The sequence below is a fragment of the Thermobia domestica genome, chromosome 3, assembly GCF_964235325.1.
Source record: "Thermobia domestica chromosome 3, izTheDome1.hap1.1, whole genome shotgun sequence".
Taxonomy (NCBI): Eukaryota; Metazoa; Arthropoda; class Insecta; order Zygentoma; family Lepismatidae; genus Thermobia; species Thermobia domestica.
In genome coordinates, this window is record NC_137456.1 from 71,575,861 (window position 1) to 71,596,787 (window position 20,927).

Consider the following 20,927-nt stretch of genomic DNA (forward strand, 5'->3'; position numbering starts at 1 on the left):
CGTTCGGCAAGTTTGCGAAACACATGTCTTGAACGATGTTCCCGATCGGGATAGCTAGCAGCATACACACGAGCAGCAGCGGAACTATTTCGTTGGCACTCAGCCAACACCATAAACATATCAAATGCATCTTCATTTGTGAAGGCATTTCAACTTACATGCTAAGATTTGCCAATGCGAAGTAATTGACAGAAATGCACACGACCACTAGCAATGTACGTTAACAAATCCAGATTTTAGATACAATCCCTTCGACGACGCAACGTCTAACAACAAACAACGGTAAATGAGACCAAGATTGGAGTGGCGTATTCATATTATCAGCGGAAGCACACACTAGAACTGACAGAAGAGCTAAGCACACCTTCACCTGTGCGACAAAACTTGCGTTGAACCGGTCAGTGTGAAAAGCTTACGGGGATTCAAATGGAACTTGCTTCTTTGTGGTACTATTACGTGCCCGCCCTTTTTTTTTGGGGGGGGGGGGTCAAGTGGGCAACTTTACTAGTACGTTTTATTTCTTCATGACGAACCAGAAATTCAGGGTTTCGATATTGTTATGATCACCATGTTGAAAGTGGTTAGTGGATTCCAAAATCGTGTTCGAAATCTTTTAACATTTGCAAAGACCTTTGCAACGAGGTATTACTCGACCTCCCCCTTTCCATTTGAAATTTTCGAGTTCTGACCTTACTTTGGACCCCCCGTTTTTGGGTCACGCAGTTTCTTCTTTTTAAAGACCCTGAGTCGCCATGTGGCATATCATTGGAAAGCGTGTGTCTTGCACTTCTGATGTGACGATGCTTACATTATCTTAATTAGTAAACTCCGTATACTCTATTTCGCGCCCCTTCATTTTTTTTTGAAAAAAAAAACAATTGGTACACGGAAAACGGTAGGTAGTACGGACAAATGTTTCGTAGGGCAATCTTGTTTTCTCCCCACCTTTTCGAATGTGCATTCGAAACATATCCTTCCCATTTTAAAATCGCAAGAACGGGGCATGTGCACCCATTACACCACGAAGAGGGCTTTCGGGATTCTGTAAATAATTTCTACAGCTTCTTTGGACCCACATTTCTGATGCAATTTTTTATTTCAACTTGATAGCATGTACCGTTCTCGAGAAAAAGGTAGTGTTTGAGTCGCTCTTGAACACCCTGTATAATGGAGGTAAAGAAAAAATATACTGAATGCACTGGTATGGAGACTATTTCTGTACTTAAGTTCCATCATTTTCCAAAACATTAGTTCAAACGCGGAATAAGTTTTTATATCTCAGAACAGCAAAAATCCGACACCTGCATCTTGGAATCAGGTTGTGACTTCTTCCCTGACCTCGTTGTTGTCATTAAAGTGTTACAGGAACAGATGGAAGTTGCTGGGTGTGAGGTCGGGTCTACATGGTGGATGATCAAGGACGTCATATTAGAAGTGTCCAAGCAACTCTTTGGTGCCATTTGCTAAATGGGGTCACCCGCTCCCCTCTTAGATTTCGAAAAATGTAAATACAAAATAAAAACTCGTTGAAACTATGAAATTTTGCTACTCCCTACTAAAGCAAGTATAATCACAAATTATCTTTCGTAAATAAATAAATAAAGAGTCAATGTTAGAAAGAAGTGTCATCTATAGCAAATGTAGGCATGGGGAGCAGACAACTTTTGAAAAACTGGTGGAAGCTATCAACTCAAATTTTATTTAGTACTTTTTTTTCTTATCTGAAAGTTATCAACACACGTACCCTTATTTTGTTTCTTACATTTTCCATTTGCAGTTGGGGTTCCCATATAATAAAATAATCGTGTATTACATAGAAAACGATACGAAAGATCCAGAAAACGTAGATTACATTCCTTGCAAGAACTGTTAAAGTTCATTTCTGTCCCGAGTGTATATTCATAAAGCACGTCTTATACACGCAAGTGAAACTTTGAGTACATCGTGTTGTGACCAAAATTATTTACCCTTATTGCAGAATACAAATTCACTTTTAGGGATGGAGTGTTCAGTTATTGATTGGGAAATTTGCTTGTTTGTAACTGGCAACTCTGCTGCAGTACTAAACGAAGTATTTATTTACTATTATTATTACCATGTTGTTTTTCGTTTTGTTGGTGTTTTTGTCTTTTCTAAAATGTCTACTAAATTATCGGCTGCCAAGCTAAGATTGATTATAATTATTAAAGAAGATGAAAATGAAATAATCGTTACAGATGATGTGATAATGCGATATTAACCATGAAATGCAGTGGGTTGGCAAGATGGCGTAAAATGTTTTACACAATAGAGCGTCACGCTCTTTAATTATTTCAATTTAAATTTAAAACACAATTTCAATTTTAGACACAATTTAGTGTAGTGGAAACAAAATTACTTGAAACAGGCCAATTCGTCCATTTTGGAACGGGCCATCTTCTATTATAATATCAACAAAAAGTTTTAAAACAATTATAGTGAAGCAGTCAACTGGACCATAGTCCTGTAACTTTTTTATAAAATCCCCCGCAAGGGAGATTAATAGAATAGAATAGAAACGCAGTGTTACTGTGGACAAGAACCACCAATCTTAGAGGATTACTAACAACATTGTGATACTACAGGTAGAAAACAGGTCTACATATCAGAATCTTTCACTCCTGAAAGTATTCAAGATGAAAACATGAATTTGCCAGAAATGTAGCTTACATCTTTCTGCAAACTGGTACACCATTAAATGAAGCGAATCAACCTGCTGTGAAATCTTTCCTTGGAAAGTATGCTAAGCCGTTAATCCAGGGTAAAAAGACACTTTAAAAGAAATGTACGTCCTGTCTACAACGTAATTATTGAACACGTTGAGTCAGTTCTTGGGGATTATCCACTATATTTTATTTTGAACGAAACTACAGATTATGAAAAGGTAGTACTAAGTATTTTGGCTGCTCCCTTGACTGGTGATCCGGTGAATCCAATGTTTTGAAGATATTTTGCTTAGATGAAATTAATGCTACGAGTGTAAAGTATGTGTTCAATGATACTTGCACGTTTTTATGCCCAGGTGATAAGTACTTGTACTCGTATAACAATCCTGACCAACCAGGCAGCATATACAGTATGTTGTCTGCATTCAGATTACTGAAATGTTTCGACAGCAAAAAAGTGGCATGTTACACGTATAGCACACACCGTGTATGTAAATTTGTGCGATCGAAATATTGTAAAGATAATCCTTTTATTGCTAAAATGAAAAAAAAAAGTTCTACTTAAGTACCCGGCTACTTCAGGCGATTGCAAAGATTATTTATTGCTCATGCGTACGCTTGGAATACGCTGACCATGTATTTAAATGTAGATGGCTAATCACAAACGCGAAAGCACTAAAAACGCGGAGAAAATGTCAGCTCGAGCGTATTTGGTGCATTTCGGAACAATAGACCGCCTGCTGTTTAAAAAATTTCAAAAGGAAGGACAAAAAGGAAAGACTTGTTGTCAGGCAAGGAGATTGTAGCAAGAAACAGCTGCTTGGAAGACGCTTTCTGCAGAGTTTGGAACTCTGCTATCATGAAGTATGTGTGTATAACAAAAGAAAATTCACAAAAATACAAGGAAATTCCGAAAAATTAGCTAATCACAGAAAAATCTATGTAACACAATAGAGTTATTTCTCATGATACACTTGATTGACACGTGCCATGGTAATCTATAAGAAAAATATTTGGCTTTAGGCAAAAGATGAAACAAAGAAATAACTTGAATTTGAGCTCCTATCTCTCAAGCTCGAACTCCACCCGAAGCAGATAACCACAAGTGTAATCACAAAGAGAAATTTTCAGTTGTGTTTGAAAAAACGTGTCCTGTGTATATCTCCAATCATAGTTAGTGTGTTTAACACAGAGGCGTTTATAATCGAAATACAAAATAGGCCATACCTATATGATTTAAGAGATTCGAACTACATGAATCGTGATTTAAAAATAAAAATGTTGAGAGAAGTGGCTGAGATATTTGTTCCAGACTGGGAGCGAATGAAACGGAATTCTCAGAATGAAGAAAGTAAGAATATTCTTATTTTATGATATCATTTAATACTGTTAAGTAGAGCTACATCGAGCCAAATTGTATGTTCACTATGAATAATAATAATAATAATAGTAATAATAATAATAATAATAATAATAATAATAATAATAATAATAATAATAATAATAATAATAATATAGTAATAATAATACTTTCTTAAAGTTGTGCCAACTTTCAATATACCTAATATATACCAAACCTTACGGCGCAACAGCCCGTAAGGGCTAGGGCCGGCTATGCAACATTTTATGGGGGTGGATATGTTAGATGGTGGAACAATTGCCCTTAGATGGTCTAAGTCATAGATGTATGCACAGGAGGAAGGAGGAAAATGCCACCTCTGATAGTTTGGTACTTAGGAATATCGAAAATATTTTAAACAGCAAAGACCATAATTTTGAATTGGGATTGAATATGTCTTATTCTCTTTCCAGCCTTTGAAATGACCGAAAGACTACGTTGCCAAATTATTTCGAAACTTAGTTTTGTAAAACAAACACATAATGTTTCAGTTTCCAGATATTTCTTTCCATGCAACTTAGAAATATTCCTGTTATTTATTTTTTAACTGCAACTTCTCGTGTTGTATCAACTTTGTTCTGAAACTGAGAATAAGATGCTAAAATTGGAAGAGAGTAGGAATTTCAGAATAAGGCAAGATCATGGGAAGAGGAAAACTATCAGATTAAAGCAGAGAATTGGTTTAAAATATCAAGATGTAAATTTTGTAGTTGGTGGCTTGGAATTTAGCGGCCCTTTCAACACCGAAGCTATACAAGATGTGAACCTACAGTTTAAGGTGGAATCTAAACTACCTTTATGCGTTGAAACTTTTCAATGATCTCCCACCAGGATTCAAATCCAGAATCCCATGCTCCAAAGGCACGTGCATAACTAGTATAGTTTAAAGTAATGTAAGTGTTGGAATTTATTGATTGAGGTCTAATATTTGTTTTCGATACAGAGGATATCTTAAACAAAATGCCTCTTGCTCCGTCTCTTTCGACTATATTAGCAAGGCTACATCAGACATGAACTACAGCTCAACGTAGAATCCGAACCACATAACCTCCTGCGTAGAATTGAATCCAGGTCTACCACGCCAACGCCACGTACGCTTACCGCTTAATCACGAAGGAGCTCCATATACTGATCGAAACGAGACCGAGTCTGATACGATGTTTTTCGACTCGAGACGAGACCGAGAGTGTATCGAGTTTCATCTCGTCTCTATACCATTCCTAACATACATACACATCCCTTTTATACAGATACACAGATTAATGTGGATGTAGGAATAAATTGAAAAAGCAACAATCTAACACCAACTGAATTGTTTTCCAAGTTTGATTAAGATAAAGTAAGCTGTTTCGGTCGTTTACTTTGTCTGTACTTAGTTCAACAAAGGGGAAAAAATAACTATGACAAAGTTTCCTATATGTTAATACTATGGTGAAAAATTTACCAACGACGAAATTACTGTGTAAAAATTTCCGGTAACGAAATTCCCTACATGCTAATATTTTCGTGACAAAATTACCAGTGACGAAATTACCGTGACAAAATTACCTAAGTTCGGCAAATTGCCCAGAATGGAGGTGGCAAATTGTCCGCTTTAAGTAAATTTGGTGCAAATTGTTCGGTGTCAAATTGACATACACAATGGGCCTGGTATCCAGTTAATTTCGAAACCACACGCACAATGATCACTATGATCGTGCTAAATTGGATCAACGTAGCTCAAACCGCTTTGCAAAACAAAGATGAAGTGCATTCTGTAATATTTGTAATGGTATATTTATTCACTTGACGAATATCTGATATATTTGATGCTGTGATTTCATTGTTCAAACATCTTTGGAATATATATATATATATATATATATATATATATATATATATATATATATATATATATATATTCATTCTTTTTGAGTGGTGTTTGAGGCTGACATTTATTTTTCTTGTTTCAGTAATGCCATGGTTTTTTTTTCTTTTTTTAAGATTTAGATCATAGAGTAAGGAAACTTCTTGTTCTTCCGAGGTAGGAAATTTATATACTAACAACTAATGAAACTGTGCGTTCATAGGAAAGTCGAGCGAAATATGTATTATTTTAATTGTAGGTTTGATAAATCCCAAAAACAGTAGCACTTAAGAGTGTTGAATATCGACACCATCATGGTTTCTCAGCCCTTTAATTTATGTGAGGAAACATTCTATTTATTCTTTGAAATAAAGGAGAATTTTAACAACTTTATTTTATGGTACTGATTTATTCTTTTGAGATCTTTAAATGTATTCTATGCGAAATTTAACTACTGTATTATGTAATTTTTATATTTATAAATAAAAACTAAAGCAATATTACATTAATGTTAGAGTAATAATATAAGAATTATAATTATATAAGAACATTTTTAAAGCAAGTGACACTTAAGTAGGCCAGAAGGAGAAATTAGTAAAATCATACAATCAAAATCCTGTCCATTTAAAAGAAAAATACTTCTTCATATAAATCAATGGGCTAGGAAAAAAAGTGGCAATTCAACATCCAAGAAAACACACACACGCTTCCTTTCATTAAAGTCTATTTTCGAAAGCTACTCTGAAACGATGGCGTGTTGTTTGCCACAACTCGATTTTGGTGTAGTTTGTCACAATAATTTTATTGCAGATATATCAGCTCCTATTACAGTGAAGATTAGCACATACCTGACGAAACAGCTAAATGTTGCTAGGCACTCAGGCCCGCAACCAGAGGGGGGCTAGGGCCCCCCTAAACTTTTCGTGGCCCCTCCAGACCTCGATATAAAATGCGATTTTGTAATTATTAATTGGGTGCACTTCGATTGGGCGTTTGCCTCTGCGTCTTTTCTTCTTTATATAAGAAGAAACTGCAGCTAAGAACAATACTTCTTCGATAACCTTCATGTCTTCTCACAAGAAACCAACTGAAGCAGATCATTCTCATTCTATACTTCTGGCGCGGGAAATGAAAAGAAAAGACTTGGAAACACTGACTGGCTCATAGTATGATTTACAACTCTGGTGAAAGTAAAATTATCGAACAGCCACCTAGGTCGCGTTCGCTGTGGGGGGTAACGCATTGAAAACGCTTTCTCGACTAGCCACAGTCTAAGTGTCCTTACCGTATTCAAGAGTATGAGGAGACAACGGGATTACCGCTTCTTCCAAACTCAGTTGCCAATAGGCGGGTCAGTTGAATACATGCCGTAGTGTTCTATTGTTGGAATTTTGATAAAACAAAAGGCTTACTGCTGAAAACAAATATTTTTAAGGAACTGCGTGAAGTTCATGATTACAAAATGCTTGTCGACTATATAACGAAGTTGGAGGCAGTGCACATTTTTTAGCAAGGAACAACAGAACATACTTCAAGCTCAAAGGCTAATCTGCAGGGATCAGCAAAATTCAAACTTGGAAATAGCTTGGTGAAAAACCACGATCTCTTAGAAGTTGGAGATCCAACTAGTGTGACGATCCTGGAGATTGCCGTAAAGAAAGTAGGTTTATTTTGTGTCTTCAGAAGTTAAACGCTACTTCTCGCTTGTTGAATACAATGAAATAGTACTGTACTCCTGGCAAACCGAGACAGTCTGATGTTTTTCAACCTTTAGAGGACGAGTAGTATAATTATTAACGAAAAAAAGTTCCTTTTCGCCTTCCCATCCACTACTTTCAGTACTTCTTCCCACCAAAATCCTAGTTCTAGTTAAGATACAACTTATAATAATTTCATATTTTCGAAATTGATAAATAATTCAATTTCAAATCCATTTTGGTCAAATGATTATAGTTCCCTCTGTATATATTAAATTGGATGATTTTAAATAATGAAACATATTAGGCTTGTTAAAAGTTATCCGAGCTTAGTGTGTACATGCTTGAATTTTTTCTCCGCCTTCGAGTGCTCCAATCACTGCCTACTCGACGCTGAGTGAAGTTCTGTTGTACGTGTTCGTCGAAATTTTTATTTCTGTTACGGAAACTACAAATTGAGCAAAGATACTGCATCAAATTTTGTTAAAAGCTCAAAGCGTAACAATCCGTAAGATCCAGTAGGTGTTTGGAGACTATGCTATAAGAATAACACAAATTAAGAAGTAGATCAACCGATTCAAAATGGCTGCATATCAGTGGAGAGTGAGCAGCGTTCTGGAAGGCCACAAACCGCTTGGAATGCAGTTGTTGTTGTGAAGGTGGAAAATCTGATAAAGGAAGATCGTCCTTTCATCATACGAGAGATTAACGAAGAGGTTGGGATCAGTAAATATTCTGGACATTAGATTTTACATGCTGATCTGAACATGTGCAGAGGGACTGAGAAATTTCTTCTCAAGCTGCTGTAGCCGGAAAGAAAGAACTCCGTCTTGAGGTTGTACAGGACCTGCAGGATATTACCAGCACTGATATTGAGTTTCTGAACACCGCGAGAGTTGGAGATGAGTCATGGGTGTATGGGTATGACCTGGAAATAAAAACAAAATCGTCGCAATGGAAGTATTCCGGGTTTCAAGGCCGAAGAAAGCGCGACAGCTGCGAAGTAAAATCAAAGTGATGTTAACTGTGTCCATTGATATCCGTGGAATTGTGCATCACGAGTATGCACCGGAAGGACAAACAGTGACAAGAGAATACTATCAACAAGTTTTCCACCGACTCCGTGATGCAGTTCGGAGCAAAAGACCAGATTTCTGGACGGCGAAAAACTGGCTGTTGAATCAAGACAATGATCCAGCACATTCATCTCACGTGATCCAGACTTTCTAGGCGAAACATGGAATATAAGTCGTTCACCAACCACTGTACTTTTCGGACATGACCCCTTGTGACTTCTGGTTGATTCCGAAATTGAAGATGACATTGAAGAAATCCCGTTTTGAGAGTAGAGAAGAGATAATGCAGAATACGAAGTAGAAGATGAAAACCATTCCAAAAAATCCTTCCAGAAGTGTTTTCGGCAGTGGAAGGATCGGTGGGCTAAGTTTGTGGAAGCTCAAGGAGCATACTTTGAAGGGAAATAGGGTTCCAGTCCCCTCAAGTAAGTAATATATTTTTTCCCGGCCGAATATCGGATACTTTTTAGACAGGCCTGGTATAAATATTGCGATATGAATGGCATAAGAAATATCTTTCATTTAATTACAAGTCATTATTTTAATAGTTTAACAAAATTAATGTTTGAATTTTTCAAATATTACTAGGAAAAAATAACTTTTAAAAATTAAAAAATAAATTCTAAGAGTTTTTTGATAATGCCACCAAAAACTTATCCAAGGCATTGAGTTTAAAATGATCATTAATAACTCAAGTTCACACAATCTATCGAAATCATTGGACTCAAAAGCAACCAATTACAAAAAGCTCTACGAATATTATTTTCTAGGTTATTATTTCATTTAAGACAATCTACTAATAAGCTAAGTAATACGGGGGAAGTGTACAATTATATAATAGTTAGCACATATTTTATTACCCGCTTCGCTGGGTTGAAATGAAAATTTAAATGCACAACTACGTATCTCATGTGTTTAATACCCGTGAAATATGCTGTTTTCGATTGTAATGGCATCGATTTAAACAGCATCGGAAAGATCATTGATCATCTCGGCGACCCCGAAAACCATGGATTCGACACAAATATTGGTCATTTTCGAACATATATATATATATACAGAGTGCGGCACGTAAAACCGGCCCGTAAAGTGAACACATAAAATGAAATGTAATGTATTGAATATGATTAACTACAACACATAAATGAAATGTAATGTATTGAATATGACTACTCACCTTCACAGCAGCCTTCACAGCAGGTGCTGAAAGTGTCCTCCGCCCACTTCAACACACATGTGAGCACGATTGAGGATATTCATATATACCCTTGTCAGTTCTTGTGTTGTAATGCTATTGGTGACATCCTGGATCCTGGTCTTGAGTTCTTCAATTGTGTGTGGATTTGTTTCGTATACTCTTCCCTTTAACAGTCCCCATAAGTAAAAGTCACACGTGGACAAGTCTGGTGACCGAGGAGGCCACAAGCCTTTGCTGATTGTCCTCTGGTGTAAACATCTCATGCACAAGGAACAACGATGCAGCTGATGTGTGGCATGTTGCACCGTCCTGCTGAAAGTAACATAACTGACGCTCCTCTTCGGTCAAGTGTGTATAAAACTCGAGGACTTCTTGTCATTATTTCCTCCACCTGCATCTTTAATTCAGGTGTGCAGACAGATGGTCGTCTGTTCCTGGGAGCATTTTGAACCGATCCTGTACGCCGCCATTTTTCAATCAATTCCTGAATGGTGCTTTTTGCTGGCACAGAACGTCCTGGAAATTTCTCCCGAAACAAATTCTTTGTTTTCACAAAAGATCCAGTGAGAATGAACCCTTCAACAATGGCAACACGCTCGGGTATCGAATACGGCATTATCACACACTGACACTCACCCGGCTTAACACAACGAGGCCTTTTTCTCAACTGATTTCGACAAGTTTCACTGGCTGCGGCTGCACGTGACTGCTGCAGGTCACGTAAATCGACCCGACCTCGACACGCCATCTCTTGGTAGGAAGGTAGATTATTTAAGTGTTGCCAAAAACACAATATACCAGAATATTACGACGGGCCGGTTTTACGTGCCGCACCCTGTATATATCCCATGTTACGGGCCATGGCATCGAAAGTGTCACCGTTCATCTCAGCGACCCCAGTAAATGTGGATTCAGCACTAATATCGTCATTTTCGATCATTTTTAAATATCTCTTCCTCCCCTCTCCCAAGTTGTGGGTTTGAAATTGAATTTAAACGTGATCGAAAGTATCACTGTTCATCTAAGCGACCCAGAAACTACAAATTCGACACTGATAGTGGCAATTTTCGATCATGTTTATATATCTCTTTCTCCCTTTCCCCCGAGTGGCGGGGCTGATATTGGATTTAAACCGGATCGGAAATGTCACTGTTCATCTGAATGATCCTGAAAAGAATGGATGAGACACTAATATTGGTCATTTTCGATTATTATTATACTATATATAGCTCTTCCTGCCCCTCCTCCGTGCTGCGGCACACAGCATCAGAATTGTCATTATTAATCTCAGCTACTCCTAAAACTATGGATTCGACACTAATATTGGTCAGTTTTCGATAAATTGTAAATGTTTATCCCCCTTCCCAACTATCAGGACTTAATTTGAATTAAAATAGCATCAGAAGTGCCACTGTTCCTCTCATCGACCCCGAAAACTATGGATTCAGCACTAATGTCGGTCTTTTTGATCATTTTTAAATTTCCCTCCCCTTCCCCTACGGTATATATAGCTCCCCTCCTCAGTGCTGCGACACACGGCATCAGAAGTGTCATTGTTTCTCTCATCGACCCCGAAAACTATGGATTCAACATTAACTTAGGTAATTTTTGATCATTTTTAAATTTCTTTCCCCTCACCCTCTCCTACGATGCATCGTCAAAGTAAATAGCCTAAAGTAATCCCTGCTCCTAAACTTGCGTATGTTGAAAATTTTATTGAGATCGGTCGGGTGGTTCAAGAGTGATGAAGTCACAAAGGCAGTCAATTTTATTTTAATTTTTTTTACATATATCTCCCCCTCTCCCTCCCCTACGTTGGCTCGTCAAAGTGAAACGATAAAAAAAACACCCAAGACCTGACCCTCATATATGTTGAAAATTTGATCGAGATTGGTTGAGTGGTTCAAAAGTTAAGTTTTATTAGTTTTTATTTCTACATCCTCCTCCCCTCCCCCTTCCCTAGTATCTACCATTAAAGTGAAATTACAAAAATGTTTCCAGATCTGAACCTCATGTGTTTTAAAAATTTGATTGAGATCGGTCGTATAGTTCAAGAGTTATTAAGTTACAAAAATATTAACTTTCAGTCTTATATAAATTGATCTTTATATACCTACCCTCCTTCTCCTCCCCTACGTTGCTCCGTCAAATTTAAATCATAAAAACAATCCCAGGCCTGAACCTCATTTATGTTGAAAATTTGAGCAAGATCGGTCGAGTGGTTCAGGAGTTATTAAGTTTTATTTATTTCTTACACCCCCTCTCCATCCCCCATCCCTCAGTTCTACCATCAAAGTGAATAGCCTAAAACTAGCCCAGCCTCGAACTTCATCCATGTCACAAATTTGATCGAGATCGGTTGGGCGGTTCAGGAGATTTAGAGTCACAAACATAGTGATTTTCAATTTTAGATATATATAGATTATTTTAACTGTTTAAATGAATAATATTTTTGTAGTTGTTAATATTTGCATGCAAGGAATATAAGTTGATACTTTCAGAATAAAGGTACGTTGTAATGTTTGTACCTATAGGTAGAATACAAGTGTGGTTATGTTTAAGATTTATACATGAAATTTTAATTAGGGTGCATTACCAGAGATTTTCCAACCTAAACATAACCAGCTTTATTTTATACTCCTGATAATAGTTTTGTGACTAATTAAACTTGCTGATGCTAGGCGTGAATAAAAGATACAAGACTTATTGTGTAATTAGTTTAATGATTCTGATTGTTATGTGGTGTGACATGCATAGTGCAAGTAGTCAGATTGCATTTAAGCACATACCTGCTTATTTCCGTTTGAAATGATTGTCTCACAACTTGGTCACTTTAAGAGGCCCCATGACGGCGAAATTAAAATACCGCTAATTTTACAGTAATTATGTGATATCTTTAAATTGATAAAAGATAATCGAAACGTGAAACAAGAGCGATCCATTTATTTTTGCGTTTCTAAATGGCTAGAAGCGGAAAGCTACTAGGTGACTCGTGATAACGGTACCTCATGCAAAACAGCATTGTCGATGCGGTCTTGTTCCACATTTCGATTATCTTTTTATCTATTTGAAAATATCACATAATTAATGTAAAATTAGCGGCATTTTAATTTCGCAGTGATTAGGCATCTTAAAGCACAATCTCAGCACAAAGTACTGGATGTAGTAGAACTCCACAGAGAGGTCTGCCGTTTGACAGATGTTCGGAGTTTGAAGTTAAGGATGTAATTTCAGTTTTACAGTGACATCGAAACAGAACGATATAAAATTTGGTTACATACCATATATGGTTGGAAATTTCATCAAACGATACATATGGCGGTAATTCAACTCTTGGAGGAATACCAAATTTAACAAAACTAAAAGAATTCTTATTGTGATCAACCATTGCAAGATGATTTTTCAAAAAATCTTGGCCAATTATACTATTATATGGAAAATTATTATACACTCGAAAAGGATGCGTAAAATACTGTCCTCCTAATTTAAATTTCACTAAAGCGATTTGATCACTTCCTTGAGAATTTCCAGTGACGCCACGAATAAAAGTGGTTCCTTTAAGTATTTTATGCTTATTGCTTAAACTATTACCAGAAATTATGCTAACAGTGTTGCCTGAATCCAATAGAAATAAATGCGGCTTATTATCTATATATGCTTTAACATGAGGCAAATCAGCTTCATATTGAATAGGCACATAATATCGCTTACTATTCCTAACATTATTACACATATTATTGTCTACTTTATTCCTATTATTCGATTTAACATTCTCATTTACATTGACTGCATTGACAGAAGCAAGACGTTGTGAATGAGAGAAGGATGCGTTGGATGGATTTCTTCGCTCGAAACGCGAACGCTCATAAGATTGTATACACAGATTTTCCTTTGTGTGCGTGAGAAACTTTTGCGAGCGCAGTTCGTTGCACAAGGCTTTCTAATTGGACTTTGATACCGTCTAACTGAGCTATCAATGTATTTTTTCCTTCAGGCTGACTTACAATTTCATTTTCGTTCTGAATATTAACGAAAATATTAATATTAATTAAATAGTATTTTCTTTTTGCTGTATAGCATTCTTACTAACAGGATGTATATTGTATTCGTTTGTTATTGCCAAGGACTTCAATTGCTGACTACGCATGCTGACAAGAAAGTTAATTCTTTCCTCTAAACCTAAGGACTTTGCTAACTCAATAACAGTCTTATATGATTTTCTTACAACTACAGAATAAAACGAAGGCAATAACCCATCGAATATCAAGTTAATTTGTTCGGTCACTGGCATCTTCGGATCGTATTCGAGTATTAATTTCCACTTATGAAAAATGTAATCTAGTACAGGTTCAGAATCTGACTGTTCCCTATTTCTCATGTCTTGCTCTAAAACTTGCGCAACTATATTATCTTCATAAGCCTCTATTAATTTCTTCTTAATCTGTACATACATGAGATTATCATATTCTGCGGTCGATTGTAAAGCTAACAGATAAGCACGAGCCCCATTTTGTAAACAATACGGCAACAAATGACGTTTCTGTACGTAGGTTATGAAGAACAGAAAAATCCTCAAAATGACTAAAGTGACTGAACTGACTCGTTCAATTTGCCGGAAAATTTGGGGGGTTCTACTAAACGATCTAAGGCAGAAGATATAGCACTAGTATTCTCCATTATATCTATTTTCAAAATCACACTTATAATAAATATCTTACACTACTATGCATATATATCCAACACCAAAATGTAAATAACACTTCTTATAGACTAACAAAAAGAAAGACAAAATATGATAACTTGGCAAAATTTTCTCTTCTCACCCAGTTAATCATTCAACTAAGAAACAATAAAATAAAAATTACTCTAACAGAGCAAATAAATAAACGTAGCGAGGGTGGGCGGGTGGGTTAAAAATAACTTTACTCAATTTCTCTCGACAAACTATAAATTACACAGTACAAATTACTCAAAATTTGGGATCTTAAAGCATCTACCGAATATTTAGAATCGTAATTTATCGAAATTTTAGGATCGTAACAAAGGCGTAAGCCCCACAGCATCTCCATCATGTGCCTGTGCTGTGTCATCAATTATAGCTTAGAATACGAAATAAATAAATGCAACCAAATGGGGATGGAACTGATGCACAACACGGTACTTAACTGTAAAATTGTGGTTGAATTTAATGAAATTCAAATGCTTCTAGTTTGAAAAATGACTAGTAGGGAATAGGTGAGAGAGAGGAAAAGGTTATGATTAAAGGATGAGCACTAGCCTGACAAATCCGTCGTCCTAGTCATCTGGAACGATGAATGGTTTTCCCCTGGAAGAGCCTGGACAAGCTGGAAACAGTCAACGATTTCTGGATCACTATTCTGTTGATCTGCAAGGGGCGTCGATAATACGTCTTTACGATGATGTCCTCCTACACTTCATTCTACTAGACTGGAGCTTGATGAGTCTGCGGTGATAAACCAACAGAATGGTACTCTTTGACTTGTGGAGTCGGTGGTCCTCCAACGGTGGGATCCGCTTCTCTCGTCGATCCTGCACCTATCCTAATCGTGTGTCGAATACCCCTTGTTGTTCTGTTCCTCGTGGTTTTGATCAATTCAAGAATGATGACCTAATCGGGAAGTATCAGGCTGTGCTTGAAGGTATGCGGAAAGGAAAGAAGGAAGCTAGTCGAGTTTATTTAACAAATATGCATTTACAACAGGTGTCTGAGAATGTACACTTCTAGTCAAAGTTTTCTTTCATAAATTTTCAAAAGTTCATGTTTCTTTATATCCAATACATAGTTACTTCACACCAGGAGTATTTTGAGGCTTTATACTATTACTTTTGCTGAGGTTCTTGTGCAAAGTGTCTGTGGTTATGACAAAGAACCACGTAATCGAAGGACTGACCCAGAAACCCGGGTTCTTGTACAAAGCGGAATTTGGTTCAGACGACGAAATCTGTCAATGCAAGATTTACAGAATGAGGTAGTTCATTATGTAAGTTAAGCTGTCATCAGCACATAAAGCAAATTCGCAGACAAAATTAGATAATAATTCTTAACATTTTATAATATTTTTTAAAACCTGAAATTATGTGTAGAAATCTCTTTCTTGTTAGTTTATCTTTTAGGACAACATTACATTTGAAATTAAAGTACAATAGAAATAAAAGTTTATAAGTGGGCGGTTACAAAAGTGATACTTAAGTTATTTTTCTTTTTATTGATCGTTTTCAGGACGAACATCTTTCAAAGGGACCCTCACATACAAATGAATGGAAAATCGTACGATGTCAACATGACAGAGGAACAAATTGCGCCCGAGATAATGAGCATGACCACCTCTCACTTATTAAAGTGATACGCAAATATGACGAAAGATTATCTCCTATGCATAACCGAACGAGTTGTATGGAAATTCCAGCTTCGCGTGAAACTATTGAGGAATTACCCAAGCACAAAAAATATCAGCGTCGTAGACAAAATTCTACAGCGTCTGAAGAGGTTAGATCAAAAGAACCATTCAATGCTGTTGACTCAGATGAGTCTGTGTTGGAGTTCTTAGTAGAACCAGAAAAACGGCACAATGTTCAAGCATCTGTTAAATCAAAAGAACCACAAGATAAGGTTTACATAAGAACCTCAAAAGCAGACCAACAGGAAGGTATTATTCGCACAAAAATCTCAACGCAAACCCCATCAGTAAATTTTGGAGACGAAGAAGAAATCGATCAGAACAAAACCTCTAAACAATCTGTAGAAACAGCCAAATCAAAAAGGTTTCACAAAAATAGAAACCTTTTAAACTCTGAATTTACAGCAAGTTCTTTAGCACCTAATGATGAAAAGAAACTATCAAGTTCAGAATTGCAGGATTCTCTTAAAGGGAATATTCCAAAGAAAGGACAAAAACCATTCGATGTTGTTGACTCAGATGAGTCCGTGATTTCAGAGTCTCCAACACGCCCAGAATACAGCAAAGACACTAAGATTATTCACGAATTAGCTCATGAAGAAATCGATTTGGATGATGCTCAAGAAACAGACGAACTTCGTCATTTTCTAATGTCTTTCCCCTCTCTAACGGACGTTAATTTTGACGACATAGATACTAGCGAAACCGATATGAGCTTCTATCACCGAAAGCAATCTAAATCTCAAGAATCTTTCAAACAAGGATCAGAAATTTGTGCTGGACCCCACAGTGAAGCCTGGCGTACAGTAAAATTCCAACAACCATCTGAAACTAGTGTTGATGCTCAAAATGTAACTAGGCATCAAGTTGATTCCAGATTAGACGCACAAACGGAAACAGATTGGCAAAATGAAACTACACCTGAAATGCTTTCTAGAGACACATCTACAGCGAGTATAGAAACACAAAATGAAGCCACATCTACAGCGAGCATAGAAACACAAAATGAAGCCACATCTACAGCGAGTATAGAAACACAAAATGAAGCCACATCTGAAATATCTTCCATGCTAAAAGGAAAAGTATATGTAAGTCCAGAAGAATCAATGGTGTGTCTCGAGAATTTTCAATCTGACGATAAAACTAAAGAACCCGAACCAGAAGAAAAAATAAAATCCGGAATTGATGCGGAAACTGATCTACCGACAGAATTAAGTTCCATGACTAGTGTACAGGGAAATCCAGAAGCAAGTGATGATGAATACCTGTACAAGAGATCAGAAACTATGTCTTCTTGGTTAAGGATCTACGAGGAAAAGAAATCATTGTAAGTAATTAAAAAGAAAACTTGTTTTCTATTTTTAAATTGAACACCATTGGAAATGTCTTATGGGCTAAAAAGAACTGGAAGATAATGAATAATCGTAGAAATGAAGAGTAAGAGTATATGGGCGATCCCAAAGACCCTATGTTGGTCACCATAAACTCTTTTCTGGGACCAAATCGAAACTTCCCGCACAGAGATGACCCACTGTATCTCTCTGCCTTTGTTAAGTACAGCCTATGCAAAACCGACTCGCCTGTTCTCCATGAAAAAAGCACTCTCGTATAATTATGCATTGCAAGTAGTGGGGTGACGTGCGGTGACCCACCAGATTACCCAAGAATCTGTGTATTCAAGGTTTTTCCCCTTCCTACTATTTATATTTCATAATACTTATAATTTTCTAATTAAAAAAAAATACATTGGTACTAATATCTAGTACAGTACTTCAACAAAATATACGAGGCTACTCATACAAGACTGCTGCAACTACATTTCAAAAAAATAGGTACTACGGTAATACACAGATACTATACAACTCTCGAAATACTCGGGCGCAATTCGCTCCCCCCCCCCCCGCCTTCCAACATATCGCCCATAGAGACATGAGAAAAGTTACCTCAAAGCTGGAATATTTACTGTATTTATATCTTAACTTTGAGGTAATTCTTTTCGTGACTTCATGGATAGATATGTGTTTTTTTTTTTTTTGTTTTTTTTTTAATCATTGGATTCAGCATCCTCTTAATATAGAAAGTGCATTAGAAATATATCCAAACGTGGGCACTTCTATCATTAACACAAGCGGTATTTCTTTAGCGACTAACAACCCAATTTAACGAGAAATGTAAAACTACGTTTGCACAACTTGTTAACTTCAAACTACGAAAATACTATTTTGCAGGTTCCAGTAATATTTCATAGTTTTGACCTCAACAAGATCTCATAGTTCCAATACCGGCAATTACCTTCCTTAACAAGATCGTGTTACCCACGGTTCACTTTTAAATAAAGTATCCCGTAAAGGTTCGCATTCAAATTGAAATGGTTGTCCTGTCTAAGGATAAACATCATAATCATTGGCAAGTCTCTTGCAATAAACGTACATTATGGCCATCCGTTATAATCTCTTTTTCTCAAATGTTTCATTTTTTTAATATTACCTCTCCATTACAACAAACTTCTTCTTCCTCTTGGTTTCTTTGTGTTATGCATCACATTTGCTGAAATGCTGGTTCTTCGCACGGGAGAAAAACAAGCTTATGAAAAGTACTTGAACCCATTCTTCCATTAGGATACGCATCTCGAATAATGGCTCCCTGAGATATAAGAAGTGTGAGGTCGTAGGACGAGCCAATTCCGGGATCTTGGAGCAAAGTCCCCAGGTAGCCGAAGATTTGTATTTGTATATAATGAGAATTCATTATGAAAAAAGCACGAAACATTTAACGAGATTTGAAGGATGAATCAGTAAAATCAGAACATTAAAATTCCAAATTGTTTTACAGAAAATAGACAAATAATTCCATATATGTATAAAGCAATGAGTTAAAAATAAAGTTGCCATAGGTGCTCAGTGCCATTAAACAACAAACAGTTTCTGTTTCCATAGGCGCAAATCTGTCTTCAACATTGAGGGGGATAGGTAAGACCGTTCCCATTTTTTAAGCGATGTTCAAAACACTGTATTTATGAAGTTAAAAAACAATGCTGTAGAGGGTCAGGGGAGTAGAGTTGTCTTTATCATTGGGAGGCGGGCACATTTGAGGCTTATTGTGTGTGTGTGTGGGGGGGGGTTGAGACTCATATTACGGTAGATGAATCTGATTTCTGAAGTGAATCTGTTGTATATAATACAGCAAGGGACATCAATTTTATCTCACTTTCTTTCGTTTGCAGTCGGACATAAATCATCACATTTCTCCCCAAAGAACACATTTCAAATCGGATTATTGAGGGGGACAGCCCCCAGTTCCAAGATTGGAGGGAACATATCCCCCTCATCCCCCCGGGATTTGCGCCAGTGTCTGTTTTTATATGATCTCCACTATTGCTCTTCTTCCTCCACAATTATTATTATTATTATTATTATTATTATTATTATTATTATTATTATTATTATTATTATTATTATTATTATTTTACCACACATTCTCATTACCTTTCAATTTCACCAAGCTAGTTCTGTATTTTCCAATTATTTCCACAGTATATTATGGGGTGTTAAAATCAGATTCGTAGTTAAGGAAGAGATAGAACGAGCGTTGCCCACTCTAAATTACATCTCCTCTAAACAGAATGTTGTAGAGAATTTTAAAATTGAAGCAAAACTAGTTATGACCATTTCATTTTAGCGTATTTTACTCATTTCTTCGTAAAATGATACATTCCTTGCTAGAGGCACCAAATATCTCCCATGGGACTTTCCCATTGTAAGAATTTTAAGCTCAACTACTCTATTTATTATACAATGACAAGCATCAAAGGCGTGGAATCAGATGCACTTCCAAGGGATAGTTGCATCAAAACACACAACGTTAACTGCGAACGTATATAAATTGCAAAGATGGCTCTTAGCTAGTAGTGGTGGAATGGATCATGAGTCATCGGGTCATTTGGATCATCCGGTTCTGAGTCTCGCTTCTCAGGCCCGGTCTGACTCGGTGACCCGTGTTACGTTGTTAAAATATTAGTTAGTTCAAAGGTATTTACATTCATTAACTTCTTAAACTAATACGCTTTACAAATGAATGACTATATCAGATTCTCTTTAGGTCTATCTTTACTTCAGTTATACCACTACATCCACTAAACAGGAACCTTCCTGTATTCTGAAAACCATTCCAGTAATGTAAGCCACACCTGGCTATACAATACACTTGAAATATAACAATAGCCACACTAGGCTATAATACCTCCTGAACGTACAAACAACTTCAGCCACATCTGGCACATTTCAGTCATCAACTGAATACACATATAAATAATCACCTAGTAACCCTTTTTATTTTCTAAACCTGATTACGTTCTTCTTTTGTTTACACTATCTATATACTAACCTTTAGCACTTTTCACTCCCAACATCTTCCTTGTTATCACCTAAAAACGAACTGCACCACCAGACTCCTAACATCCTCCCGGGTACACATAAAAATGAATTGCACCGACTGTAAAAGCCTAACCTAACATCCTTCCGTGCATTACCGAAAAATATCAAGTCTTATTTAATCATAACAAAAGATGATAACCAAGTTCACAATCAAGATTTTGTGTTACTATCCCTC

At 36.6% G+C, this 20,927-nt stretch overlaps 1 protein-coding gene across 1 annotated transcript in view; it reads left to right on the top strand.

Annotated features, from left to right (window-relative positions):
- The window catches only part of LOC145680496 (uncharacterized), an 84,335-nt gene that overhangs the window by 8,680 nt on the left and 54,728 nt on the right, over positions 1 to 20,927 (top strand). The window contains exon 3 of the mRNA XM_081751079.1: positions 16,142 to 17,646. Coding sequence (XP_081607205.1) covers positions 16,142 to 17,646 — 1,505 coding nt within the window. The remainder of the gene's footprint in view (positions 1 to 16,141; positions 17,647 to 20,927) is intronic.